At 41.1% G+C, this 14,729-nt stretch overlaps 1 protein-coding gene across 1 annotated transcript; it reads left to right on the forward strand.

Moving 5' to 3' along the window:
- Positions 1 to 610: 610 nt before the first annotated feature.
- Pka-C1 (Protein kinase, cAMP-dependent, catalytic subunit 1) lies at positions 611 to 14,219 on the forward strand. The gene is made up of 3 exons (XM_070276815.1): positions 611 to 777; positions 1,707 to 3,659; positions 12,845 to 14,219. Exon 2 carries the CDS (start codon positions 2,330 to 2,332, stop codon positions 3,389 to 3,391), a length of 1,062 nt encoding a protein of 353 aa, XP_070132916.1. The 5' UTR covers positions 611 to 777; positions 1,707 to 2,329; the 3' UTR covers positions 3,392 to 3,659; positions 12,845 to 14,219.
- The last annotated feature ends 510 nt before the right edge of the window (positions 14,220 to 14,729 follow it).

Consider the following 14,729-nt stretch of genomic DNA (forward strand, 5'->3'; position numbering starts at 1 on the left):
GGCAAATCGATCCAGAAATCGATTAAGGTACTCCGCTTCAGAATCGGATGAGAATTGGGGAAGATATAGCCATCCCTGTGGACCCTATAGGGGAAAACCCCATTTTCAAGGGATCTCATCAGGAAAAATGGATGAAAATCTAAAAAATATTTTGTCTCAGGATTTTGATGCAGAATGGTGGCAAATCGATCCAGAAATCGATTAAGGTACTCTTCTTGAGAATCGGATAAGAATTGGAGAAGATATAGCCATCCCTGTGGACCCTATAGGGGAAACCCCCTTTTCAAGGGATCTCATCACGAAATGGATTATTAAAAATATTAAGTTTTATTAAAAATTTATTTGAATAATTTTTTCTTCAAATATGTTTTTTCATCAGATATATATTAAATACTTTAATATTTATTAATCTTTTTTTTCAAATTTTGATAAAATAATCGATAGATTAATCGTATGGGAATTTTGCGATTTAAATACCGAAAAAAAATTCTACTTTTTTGTTTTACAGAACCGGTTTCTTTTGTTGGTTTCCAACACTGCACTCTGGATTTGGTATTTTTTGGGATTTCTTGTTTCGGCGGAAGGTATTTTGGGTCGTTTTGGGTGCGGTCACGCTGCAAATAATCAACAACCCTAGCTATACGTGTTGGTACGGTCGGCGGTTATGCGGGTATTTCTAATCTAAGCCATACACCTAAAGATACAGTGCGGAATCGGAAAGTCGAATGCAATAAAAGTGTTTCTGGGCGCTGTCAACTTAGTAGTTAATTGCAAAAGGTAATTCTCGGGATATATGCAAAAAAAAAGGCAGTTAGTTAACGAAATGAATGTGTAAAAAAAAAATCGATTATCCAATCTGTGTACGGCAGTGTGTGTGGGTGCGAGCGAGAAGGACGGAGATCGGTGTGTGTGTATGCGTTTAAACCACGGGCCGTTTTTATGCCCCAACCGACCGAGTAAAGAAATTTAGCACAATGTGCAATAAAGGCCAATTTAACTAATTTAAAAAAAAAGTGTGCGAAACATATAGTGACAGAGGAGAGAGGCCAAAACGAGAGCGCAAAAGTGTCGCCCCAGAACAAACACACACACAAACATAAGCCTATAAAAAAAAACCCCAAAGTGCGAAGACAAAGCAAAAAGAAAAAGCAAAAATCAACTGAAAAGAAAACGGCAAAAAAACGGTGCCAAAAGTATTTAATAATTTAAAATTTAAATAGACAGAGAGTGATCTTGGTGGAGTGAAGAGGAGGAGGCAACCAGCCAGCCATTGTGCGTGTGCGGGAGTGAGAGTGAGCGGGCCAGCAGTATAGGCGGCCATCAGCTGTTTGACACTTGACACGATCGAAAGTCGCTTCCTCTCTCCGAACTCTTCTGCGTTCTCTTCCGCCTCCCCCCCTGTTTATCTGTGATTTTGTATGGTTTTATTTATTCAGTGATTATAAAAAAAAAAAGCTCTCGGCTGCGAAAAGTGCCAACGTAGCGGCGGAAGAGCAAAACAAACTGGCCAAAGTGAAGAAAAAAAAAATTAATTAATTTGAGAACTCACCCCACCCCACCCCACCCCCACTACACACCTGTGCGAATGAGATACTGAAAGAAATGATAATTATCTGGACTCTTTATTTATAGCTCTTGTGATGCGTTGCTAATCTGTGTGTTTCTCTCTTCTCTCTCTCTTCTCTTTCTCGTTCGTCTCTTTGCAGCTTCTCAAAACCAAGTAGGATACCTAAAGTGTTAAACCAAATGTTAGTATAAGCCTAAAGTGTATAACTAGTGTAAGCCAAAAAAAAAGCGCAAACGTGTCATCCCAGCGATCTTGCTATCAAAAAAAAAAACGCGTCTAAACCAAACACACACATACACACTCACGCTTAAGAGAGAGAGAGCTATCGAGGAGAAGCTCTCCCAGGAGCCAGGAGCCAACCATTTCAGTCGCGACCAGTACTAGTAACTCGGCAAAATAGCTAAGTCCATTTTGCAGTTCTTAAAAAAGAAAAAGTCCCATCATAGTTCGGCATCCGGCGAGGGCAAGCTACAGGCGCAGTCCAGTTGTGAGGAGGAGGGCGGAGCGGCAGGAGCGGGAGCGGCAGCGGACCAGGCTAGCAGCAGCAGCAGCGGCCCATCGGCAGCAGCCACCGCCGCCGCCAGCCAGAAGAGCACGCCCCCCGCAGCCACGAGCACGTCCACTTCGGCAGCGGAAGCTAGCGGAGGAGCAGCTGGAGTAGGTGGAGGAGGAGGAGGAGGAGCATCCGAGTCCGATCAGCAAGCTCAGGTCTCGACCAGCGCCACGTTCCGTCTATCCTCGTTAACGGGCACAATCTCCAAGATGGGCAACAACGCTACCACCTCGAACAAGAAGGTCGATGCCGCCGAAACGGTGAAGGAGTTCCTCGAACAGGCCAAGGAGGAGTTCGAGGACAAGTGGCGCCGCAATCCGACCAACACCGCCGCCCTCGACGACTTCGAGCGGATCAAGACACTGGGCACCGGGTCCTTTGGTCGGGTGATGATCGTCCAGCATAAGCCCACGAAAGACTACTACGCCATGAAGATTCTCGACAAGCAGAAGGTGGTGAAGCTGAAGCAGGTGGAGCACACGCTGAACGAGAAGCGCATCCTGCAGGCCATCCAGTTCCCCTTCCTAGTCTCGCTGCGCTACCACTTCAAGGACAACTCCAACCTCTACATGGTGCTGGAGTATGTGCCCGGCGGTGAGATGTTCTCCCACCTGCGCAAGGTGGGCCGCTTCTCGGAGCCCCACTCGCGCTTCTATGCGGCGCAGATCGTGCTGGCCTTCGAGTACCTGCACTACCTGGACCTCATCTACCGCGATCTGAAGCCGGAGAACCTGCTGATCGACTCGCAGGGCTACCTTAAGGTGACGGACTTTGGATTCGCCAAGCGGGTGAAGGGACGCACCTGGACGCTATGCGGCACACCGGAATACCTGGCGCCCGAGATCATCCTCTCGAAGGGTTACAACAAGGCCGTCGACTGGTGGGCGCTGGGCGTGCTGGTCTATGAAATGGCCGCCGGGTATCCGCCGTTCTTTGCGGACCAACCGATCCAGATCTACGAGAAGATCGTGTCCGGCAAGGTGCGCTTCCCGTCGCACTTCGGGTCCGATCTGAAGGACCTGCTGCGCAACCTGCTGCAGGTCGACCTGACCAAGCGCTACGGCAATCTGAAGGCGGGCGTCAATGATATTAAGAACCAGAAGTGGTTCGCCTCCACCGACTGGATTGCGATCTTCCAAAAGAAAATCGAGGCGCCGTTCATTCCCCGGTGTAAGGGCCCCGGCGACACCAGCAACTTTGATGACTACGAGGAGGAGGCGCTTCGGATCTCCAGCACAGAGAAGTGCGCCAAGGAGTTTGCTGAATTCTAGAAGAAAACCTTTGCCGCATCCTTCGCATCTGCAACTGCAACAAAAGCAAATCGCAACTTGTCGCGGCATCCCCGGACCTCGTCCTCATCGTCGTCGTCGTCGTTGTCGTCGTCTTGTCTATATGTCTACTACTTGCAACTACAACAACTGTAACAGTCATCCAACCACACCACAACCACACCATCCTACCATCCTAACTGGGCATGTCCATGTCTATATCTTCAACAGCAGCAGCAGCTACTTCCTACACCCCATAACTAGCAGGAATGTAAGTATGAAGAGAGAGATGGGTTGATATATAGATATAGATTTTAATAAAGATATATAGTCTATAAGTCTAATATAGTCGGGGATCTACACTCCCTTCACTTGTAAGATTCTGTACAAATATCTAGAACTGTAGTCCATTATAAATATATAATCTGTTTGGTAATATTATCATGTCGGGGGCCTTGCAACACCTATAGGGCAGTTACATGGGTAGAGTTGTCAGCTTCCTTATTTATTATGCAATATATCAATCAGTATTGCCGGATGAGATACTTATCTATGGACTATACTCTCCCTACGTAGGGTATTTCGGCCGAGGAAGCTATCCCTTTGCTTTGTTTTGACATTAGCTCGAGATTGATGGACGGAGTGGCTTGATTGATTGATTGATTGCTTGGAGTGGAATGTTTTTTGCTTGCTGATTATGAGACAATTGCCAGGCAGCTCGATTGCCAGCCAGACTAGTACATGAAATTCTTTTAATTAGTTTTTCCCTCGAACTGGAGGCTCCGTTGATGACTCCGATGCTCCTCCCTACGTGATGTTTCAAACCAAATAGCAAGAAAGCCGAGCACTACCGCTTACTCAGACCCCCTCTAGAGGGCAGAATTCCCGTAAACATCGAAACCATTAACTGGGCTGGCAAACGTCAGAATGCGGCCATAAATGCCAACTGTCACAACCGGCCATAAGTCACCGCGAAGAGCAGTCTAATCTCTTTAAAGTGCTCGATAACTGATACTGGCCTGGCAATGCAAACAAATTACTTTCAAAGGAATGCTTAGCGTTCAGTTCCTACAGTATTTCAACTCTGGCTAGACTGGCTAGGGGACTGTTTACTCTGAAATGTGACATTTCTAAACAAGACTTGAGTGTCAGATAGGGGGGGATGGCATTATTTTATGGTTTTAAATGATTTTTACAAATAATTATTGTCTAAGGAGTATTTTGTGTCTAAAGAGCCAGTAAATTAAAGCAAAACTCTCTATTTTGTGACTAGTTTTGTCAGCGTTTTTAAAGTTCCTATAGTATGAGTTCAAGAATTTGTAGAACTGTTCCCATAACTCATGTTTTTATAGTCGAAAAGCTCATCATTATACATAGCTCATCATAACTCAAGAATTACTCTACCGTTCGTTTTGAAATTTAAAGCACAGTTTCTGCATTATATTCTGAAATGATTTTAAAATTTTTTAATTATATATATTTTTTTTATTATTAACCTAGTGAGAAAAAACGTATTATTTACTGAAAAGAGTTCTTACAAATGAATAAAATAATTTTATTAAAATTATATTTTGATACATTTCGATTATAGGGTTATATATTTCTAATCCTATAACCCAACCCATTCAGACTTATCTTAGGCAGTTGACATTCTATCGATATATCTTTAATTTTTGGATTTAAAATTATCCCTTTCTGAGTTATAATAGGCACCAGACCACCTATTTCCGTGTTTTTCTCAAAGGAAAACACTGCCAATAATGGCAGAGGTTGAAGTATTTTTTTATATTTCTTTATGAAAATGGCAAAGAATATGCTATAAAACTTAAAAACTTAACGATACATATTTATCACATTATCAATTATATTTATTTATTTGTTTATTTTATTTTAGATGATAGCATAATTTTCAAACTAACACTAACTAGCAAGGTATGCAATACTAGCTGCTAGGGATTTTTATTGCTATTACTACTCTAGAGAGAGATCTTAGAAGAGGCTTGGGTATAATTATGCAAAATTTTATATAAGAAATTCAATAATTTAATAAAATAATATGATTTTTATAGAGTCGTCATTAAAAGAGCTAAGTTAACCCTTTCACCCCTTAATGCAACCTATAACCAGAGTTTTCTGATCTTAATTTTGAAAAAACTCCCACAGTTTCTTCCAAATAAATATACCCATTTACTCTTGACCATTTGCCGGCCCATGAAAGTGGCCAAGAAGGGCCAAAAACACAAGAGAGAAAGCCAGGAAAAACATGAATAATGTCAAAGCAAAAAAGTAGTTGAAGAAATAAATCTTTCATTTTAGCTCGCTTCGTTTCCCAGCTTATTGCGTGCCATTCGGCCATTAATGAAATTGTTTTCTTTATCACAGCGAAACCGCTGCTGGTAATTAATAAATTACAATAAGTTTTATGTCCAAACATTTTAAGAGCAAAATAAAAACAAAAACTGCGTGAGAATGCGGCATAAAGTTTAGAAATTGTAGATGTACATACTCCTTAAAAAAATATGTGGAAAATGTATTCCAAAAAATGCGGTAATCGTCGACCATGACCTTGGCTGACCTTTAGCACTCGGGCTAGCTAGCCAAGCCCCGAAAGAGTTGTCTATCTGGTGGTGGCTCTCCTGCCGTGTATTTCCATGCGACATGTGTCGTCTACATTTTTATTGGCACCAATTATAATCATTTTGTTGCTGCTTCGAGAAGGCCATCAATCATTCGGCTTCGACTTCGTCTTCGGTTTTGGGCCAAGTCAATTAGACTCTGGCCGTAGTCATGGGTACTAAGTGTCTGGGGGCATTAGGTTCGCTTGTTTACATTAACCGCCAGCCGTGCTTTACGGATTTTCTGATTGTTTGCCAATCGAGGAGGGGGAAGTCAAAGGGTTATCAGTCAGGGGGCCCGCCTTACAAGCCCACAAGCCCACTGGAAACTAGAAAAATACCCCCCTTTTTTTATAATTTATTTAAATAATTATCATTGCTGGCATATTTTGTGGTCTGTTTATAGAGGTGTTAATTAAAGCACTCGACTTGTACTGTTACTGCGCTGGCATTTCTGTAATTTGGAGCAAGCTATCCGGGGCCAGAGTTCAGCTCACAGTGGGATGGCAGTCTTGGCAGAAAACTGGTTCTCATGCTGCAGATACCGAGACACAATCTCACAGATACGCATTCGTCTTGCTCCAATAAGCACCTAGAGCGGGCCAAATTTAGCTGGCAGAGTGCTGTTGGGAATGCAACTGCCAACCGCCAACCGCCAACTGGTCTCTTGTCTGGCCAATTTCGGGCTTAAAGCTCGGTCTTGGTGTTGTAATGGTGGAGGCGGCAGATCGGGCCGGGCAGCCTTGTAACAGTGCCCTCAAAATCAAGCTCGCCATCACGCACGCGCTGCCAAGTAAATGGCGATAACGACTATAATAATAAGCGAGAGAATCGGAGAGACAATGCTCGTCAAGAAAAGAAAAACAATTACAGAGGGGCTGACAGAGTTTTTCCGATAAGATAAATGATTCTATTCCACATCCATCTCTCTCAGAAAAATCCCATTTCCCCCGAAACTGGAGTCTGAGTCTGGCTGAGTCAACGCTGCGTATGAGCAACAAAACAGAGCTCGCATTTTATTTTCATTTTCTTGTACGCATCGAGAATAAATTAAACGATTTCTGCCTTCGTTTTTATTGTGTTTGTTGATTTTGTATTTTTGCAAACAGGTTTTTTGTTAATTTTTGATGTGTGTGTTTGGCCTGAAAATGTTAGGAGTGGCAGTCGCCGAATGCAGGCTATAAAAAACATTTAAATTGAGACAGTCGTCAGTTGAGGCAGTGGCGAGCGAGGCGAGCTGGCGAAATCATTTAAATAACGCACACGTAGCTGTAGCCAGTTGTGTACTCGTTTTAATTTTTGGTTTCATTTCGTCATTTTTTTTGCCAGTTCTCTGTTTCATTTGTGCAATTATTTTAGTCGTTTTTGCTTTCAATGGCTGTTTTAGTTACTCTTTCTTTAGTTATGGATATATTCTGATGAAGTAGAGGCTCTTAAAAGTGGATGTACTCTATAAAGTTCTAAGAGCTTGTCTATTAGCATTATCCAGTTAGAAGACTCTATAATACATAATATTTGCAAGTTTCATCACCATTGTCTGAGCTATGGATCTATTCTGATAATCTAGACTCTAGAGACTCCTGAAAGTCGATATACTGTCCCTATTAAGCTCTTAGAGAGTCTTTAAAAGCAGTATTCAGTTAGAAGACTATAATACACAATATTTGCAAGTTTCATTACTATTGTCTTGAGTTATGGATCTATTCTGATACACTAGAGACTCTTAAATATGGATATACTCTCCTAATAAAGCTCTAAGATATTTTTTAGGCAATATTCAGTTATAAGACTCTATAATACATAATATTCGAAAGTTTCATTACAATACTACCCCCTTTTTTTTAAAGCGCATCTAATGGTCGCTGTATCTGTTCACTTGTCTCTTACTTGTTCGCCGTGTATCTGTGAGATAAACGCTCAGCGTCCTGGCGTCCCTCGCAATTTTCATTCAGAATTTATGGGCAAATAAAATAGAATTGAACATGGAAAGCGCTGCACAATGAAAATTGAAATTCTCTGTTTTAGTTTTCGTTTTTATTTCATTCCCTGGGCTGTGTTGTGCCGCGTGTTATTTATGGACAGGTGTTGTTATATATATACATACATATATATTTACATTCGGAGAGGAATGACTTCATTCCAAGTTACAGAGTCTCGCGAAAAATAAATGACAACATATAGAGATAAATATTTGCAAATTGAAATTCATTGATTTAATATAATCTGATGAAAAAAAAAGTGTATATAATTCAGGCAGTTGATAAGGAATGGGAAGGTATACCCCATGAAGGAGGCTTATCGGCAGTTGTCATACGATGAGGAGGAGGAGGAGGTTGCCGCTGGCAATGGGCTTGAAAACTAAAACAAAAGTTGGAAATAAAACTAAAACCAAACAACAGCTGGCGAGACCGAGAGCGGTAGCGATAAGAAGACCAACTCGAGATAGAGCAAACAAAGGCAGTTATTAGATTCATATTTATGCAGGGAGGAGGAGGTCTCCTCAGTTCTCAGTTCTCAGTTCTAGCTCCCTATTCCCAGTCATTGTTCGTTTTAGTTTCTTCGCACGACACTTTTTTAATTTGTTTTGTTTGGTTTTCTGTCTGTGCGGAAATGGGTTAAGAGTATGCACCCTTTCCTCGGTTGGCACAGTTTCTGTGACTTACATCACCATCTCCGACTTGGCCAGCACACCATTACCAGTTATAGTCGTGCGTCTAATTGAATTTTGATAAAAAAAAATAGGAGACAGTGGAATACAATTAGAGGGAACGGCATGGATAGCACATGGATAGGTAGGTGCCAGCCCCTTTCCTCCAAATCCAATATAATTGACATGTAATCAATAATAATTGTTGTTGCTGTTGGCAGGGCCTGACATTGAAAGAGGGCGGCTGGACTGGGCTGGGGGCTAGGGGCCAGGTGCTAGGCGGCAGCAAATAAATGAATTTTTTTCTCCTCCACGCCCCAGCCCCAGCCCCCAGTCCACTCTCACGCAAAGCGTAATTATTGATTAATTATTTGTGTGGGTTTTGTGGCATTTTTTTCTTGGAACTACACTGGCCAACTCGGTTACGGGGCTAGGAGGTCTGCACTTGAACCTCTCTTTGGCTTTTCCTCCCTTCTCTTTTTTTTTTTTGCATTAATTGAATCATCAATCTCTCGGGTGACAAAAACACTTACCTTACCCAGCAGGCGGCCTTTGGTTTTAACCGATGTGCTCTACTTAATTGGGTTATTGCGCATGGAGATTCCTTAGCCAGTGACGTCAGGGCTTGTTTAAATTCCAGAGCCCATTTTTTAATCGGTTGTGGAGCGCCCCTGACCTTTGCCCTATATATAATAGTAGCCCTCCCCTCTGGTAATTTCATGCTGCGTTAGTCGCAGCAGTTAGTACGTCAAGGCCGCCAGCTGATAATTTAGCTAATTCTATGCACTTACCTTGGACACTGGCACCACATGGCGTATACGCAACGCGCCTGCATAAATATTACACATACGCACTGTTGTCACTGGCATTACCCTTAGCCGTTGCTGTCGATGGCTGCCAGCAGCAGATAAATATAATTACAGCCTTATCATAATTACCTAAAAAAATAAAAAAATGATGACGATGCTTGAGTTCAGCCCTCCACAGACCCACTGCCTCGTAGCAGTGGTTGTTTCAATTTTTAATTTCATTTTATTGCAGCGCCATGTCCCCGGCGGCACTGTTGCGTGTAAGCCTGGTATTTGATGTTCCTTCTCCTCCTGGCAGTCTCCTTAGTGGCTTCCTCGGCCAGACGTGGGCGGATTAAAGTGCGATTAAATTTTAAGGGGATATACTAAGTGATCTACTTGTTCCACCCATTATTGGGGTGTTCTGTGGGTCTATAAAAGCGATTGATTTTAGGGTTACTAAAGGGTAGCTCTGCGCGCGCAAGTCTAGTAGAGTCCCTCCTCGGTACCTCCTTCAACCTGCTGGCCATCCTGTCCTTTAATTACTTTCGTAGTTAATTTTGTTACAACAAACGGCGACAATGTCATTGCAAAAATTGAAATTTGCTTTTAATTTGAGCTCTGTGTTTTCTCATGCCATTCCTCCCACGCCTGGGAGCTCTTCTTTCAGTTTTTCATGTTTCCGTCATGACATTTTCATTTTTCTTTTTCTTTGAAATACGAAATTCAAAAGAAAATAATATACAAAGAAAGTTTCCTTTTAATTGATTTGTCTTGAGGGCCTGCATCGATTGCTGCTTTCCCTTGCATGAGAATCGGTTTGATTTCAAAGCCAAAGCCAAAGCCAAATTCGAAAAGTTTATTGACATTAGATACGGCGGGCCTCTATCAATTTATTTCTTTTTTATTTTCCCTCCCATCGGGCCGAAAAACTTTTCCACACTTTGATTTACGAGCAGTATCCAAGATACTTCGCCTCGATAATTGGCATGCCGATCCCCGTTCGCACTCGCACTGGCACTCGCATTCCAATTCAATGTTCTTTCTTTTTACTTTTCGACTATTTGGCTCTGGCTTGCATTTGTTTTGTTATTAAACAAAGTTGAGGGTTCAAAGAGCAAGTGTCTGGGATGTGAGCAGCCAAAGAATGCCACAAGAAAACAACAAAAGCGCCGAAAGTGAATTGCAAATTGCAGATCTTCCGCGCGTTTATTGAACCCGGCGTCAGTTCAGAGAAACGTCTCATTGATTGGACACTGAAGAGGTCCGAAAAGGAAGCAGGCTTCTGGGGGTCAAGAGACTGATTGAAAGGAGTATCTACAGTGACTTTTTCAATCAATAAAACTGTGACTAGAAATTAGAGTTGATGGGAATGGTCTTAATTAAGAGCCATCCTGACAGGCGCCTTGGAGCCCTTGTCTTATCTAAAGCACCATAGCTCAGGGACTGAAATTTTTGGGGCTGGCTGTTTGGGGCTGACGTATGGAATGCCGACTCCACCTGTATATGTGCTCAGTGTTTTGTGCATTTTAGAAAAGGCCAGCCGTCTGCGACCTCTTGAATATTTGATGACCCGAAAGCAGAGAGACTGCATTTAAAAAATGCGTAATTACTGACAAGGGAAACTCGGCAACTGACGAGCTTGTTTGTGGGTCTGTCGGTTTGGGTTTTGGTTTCGAGGAGTGACTGAGTGGGTGGCTGAGCTGAATGGACGGGACGAGGTACTATAATATACTATACAAGTAAGGTGAAAAATCGTGAGTGGCTTTTATTTATACACCTCTTGCATGTGGGTGGCTTACTTATTTATTTAAAAGTTACGAAAATTATGTAATAGAAGTGGGCTATCTCGTGGGAGTTCGAAACTTGCATACAAAATTTAAGCTTTTTTTTTTGCTTCACATTTAAATAATGCTGTTATGGGGGGGAACTCGTTTTGTTTTGTAATGAAAGTGCTTTGCAAATTAAAAGCTGCAGCCTGCGACATCCACAACAGCTGCTGCACAGCTCATTTTCGTAATATTTCTCTCTGGCTATATGTGTATCTGTATCTGAAGAATCGTATTCATTTATAGACTGTATAGGCTGGCGTATATCTGTGTATCTACAGATATTTTCAGTCGAGTATCAGGGTTTTTGGCTGATTTATTGAAATGTTTTTTTTTCTGGTGTGTTTGGATTGCGGTTTATTTTTCGTATTTTATTTAATTTATTTTTCATATGATTTAAGTATCCGTTTTTTTCGGTTGGCACTCTGTAGCGCCAAAGCATATTTTTATTGTTCTTTGGGTACATTTTTGACATTGCTTGTAGGTCAAATATGTTGCCAAGATTCCACCTGCCAGCTTATGCATATTCTTGGCCCTCTCTAGTGAAGCAGAGTTCTTGGAAAAGTTTCTGGCTTCTGTAGTAATCCTTAGATGTTTTATGCAACAAACAGATTATATAAATGTTTGGGAGGGGGGTGTGTATTCAAGGCCAACTTCGATCGCTGGCCGGGCGGGTGAAAGTGCTTCCCTCATAAACCTTTATGTAATTCGAGACAATGCCAGACAAAAGATCTCTTGTAAATTCAATGCCAAACTCCATTAACACAAACGATACCTGAGTATCTCTGTAATGCCTTGGCTGCCACCTCTCCGATTTCAGATTTCGAATTTCGGATACCCGTACGTGTATATCAGTGGTGTGATATATCTACACGGCAGCTAGTATGTACATTCTGGCGTGGGTGCAGTGACGCTTTTTGTGAGTTTCGGCGATAAAACGCCGCCAGAAAATACAGTCAAGAGAAGGCTTTTTGTTGTTTTCATTTGTTTTATCATCGTGTTTTTTTCATTCATTTGAGTGTGTGACTTTTTTTGTTGTAAGGGATTTAATATAGCACGCTGCTGTGGCTCTCGCTTACGTCATAAGCCCCACTGACAGAGATGCCAGAGCAGAACCCATTCTGTGGTAGGAGGGCCGGGCCAGTGGAGCATGTGTGGAGCTGATAAGCGGGAAAAAGTGTATAAACTTAAACATGTCAATATGTCTCTTTAGAGGGAGTTTTTAGCTTTTCAACCACCTTACTATTTATTTTTAAATAATTTTTTAGCACAACCTTGACCCAGCTGCGACCCTAGACAAAGATTAGCAAGAAATAATCAAACAAACTAAAATAGAATCGATTAAACTCAAGTCCCCGTGTCTCTAGTTTATCATCTATGTTTGAACTTGATACGATATGCCATAGAGGTGAAAAAACCCGAGTAGGAAGTATTGCTGGTGGCCCCAGTCAAGGTTGGGTGGCCAGACCGGATCGGAAGAAGACAAAGCCGATCGAATAAATTGTGAATTATGCAAATGGCCACTTGATTGAGTCTGCAGACTTGAAACTAACTCTGTTTTCCTCGTTTCTTTGCAGCATCTGCCTCCGTCTGGGTCTTCAAGCGGAACAGTTCGATGTCGCCCTTTCATCCCAGGATTTAGAGACCAGATTTGGAATATTGCGAGAAAATAATAATGACTTACCACACACACACACATTAATATTCATCCATAACATATAGCGTATATAACCTCGAGACTACAGATATTTAGTTGTAACGTAGCTTAGTCTTAACTGAAGAATCAAGAAAACAGAAGAGAAGATCCGTCTCCGTCAGGAGAAAGTGAGGCCGGCCGATACGGAGCAAGTGAAGAACACAAGAGGATATCCAGGAGACATTGTCATCTAAAGCCAGGGCTAAGGAATTTTTATTTCATTTCGATCGGTCCCCAGTCGGAACGGTCACTCAGTCAGCTGCAGCCACAACTTGAGAGAATAAAAACGCTTTAATAATTTTTAAATTAAATACAAAAGGTTAAATTTAAAACAAACAAAAAATTATGGCGCACACAGTGTGCTTGAAAAAAAAAAAAAACAAAAACTTAAACGAGTTAAGTAAACAAAGAAGCTGGCAGATCTTACGATGAATAAAGTGTGTAATGAGAAGAAACGAGTTAAAAGCCCCCACTCCCAAAAATCCCAATCGAGGACACTTGTGCGTGTTGGCCAGTGAGAGATCCATGGGCCAGGTCCTCCCGCCCGCTAAGCGAGCTTGCGATCCAGTAGCTTCGCGATGTTAGGCGTCCTTACCGTAGACATGTCTCTAGATATTTATATATTATATACACGTGTATAATTGTTGTACAATCAGAGCGACGACGTGCAACAATAAACCGCCAACCGCCCGCCCCCGACCAGAACTCAAGGTGTACTAGAACCAGATATAGATAATTGGGAACCAGAACCAGAATCGCAACACATTATGCTCTCACCCATCCATCCATCCATCCATTACGACTCCCATTACTCGCTACTCAGATAATGAAGATGAAAACTCTAAAATATTAAACATTAAAGCAAGTAAAAGAAACATTTGAAACGCAGCAAGAAATATATAAAGTAAAAAAATAAAATACAAAAACAAAAAAGTCTAAATGTTTAAAATTAAGCCACATAAAACAAAAAAGAAAAATTGAAAAAAAAAATCAACTAAATTTGTGTGTATAAAACGTATAGAACTTAGCATTAAAAAAAAAAAACTGAAGAAGACGATGTCGGAGGAGTTGAAGATGAAAAAACTATATATACACAAAGATTGAAGCATTATACTTACCAAGAGCAGAACAAAGAGAATATCAGCAAGCCAACTAAGTATAATAATTTGAAAAACAAAAAAAAACTTAAACAACAAATTTATAAACAAGAAGAGAGAAGATTTAAGAAGAGAAAAGGCAACTTTAGCAGTTACGATTATATTCAAGAAGATATCGATCGGAATATATATATTTATTGTTTCGTTATGTGAGGAGAGGAGTGGAAATCATTTTAATTAGGCTGAGAAAAAGATTTGAATGATTTGATTATAATTTTTTTTTTTAATTATTTGAATGACACTTCTCCGTATTCCTTTCCCTGTTATTATTTATTTTTAAAAGTCAAGACTTTTAAATTATGTTGTTGTTGTGAGAAGAGAGATATATATATATACAGAGCTAGAGCCACTCGGGATCGTAACAATTAAAATTAATTTATAAATACTTTTTATGTTTTCTATGATTATTTGTTCAACTAGTTGCGAGACAAAAGTCATAAATAGGCATTAATTAAGCATCTAATTTAATAATAAATAAACGTAAATGAAAAAAAAATCAACAAAAAAAAATTGAAAATTCATCGACTAAGAAGACGATGATGTTTGTAGCCACGAAATGTTCACATCACATCCAAAATGTCTCCCGCTGGAAAAATATATGTATGTGTT

Source organism: Drosophila bipectinata, chromosome 2L, assembly GCF_030179905.1.
Source record: "Drosophila bipectinata strain 14024-0381.07 chromosome 2L, DbipHiC1v2, whole genome shotgun sequence".
Taxonomy (NCBI): domain Eukaryota; kingdom Metazoa; phylum Arthropoda; class Insecta; order Diptera; family Drosophilidae; genus Drosophila; species Drosophila bipectinata.

Coding starts and splice junctions, on each gene's coding strand:
- Pka-C1 (XM_070276815.1), top strand. CDS start 2,330: ATGGGCAACAACGCTACCACCTCGAACAAGAAGGTCGATGCCGCCGAA.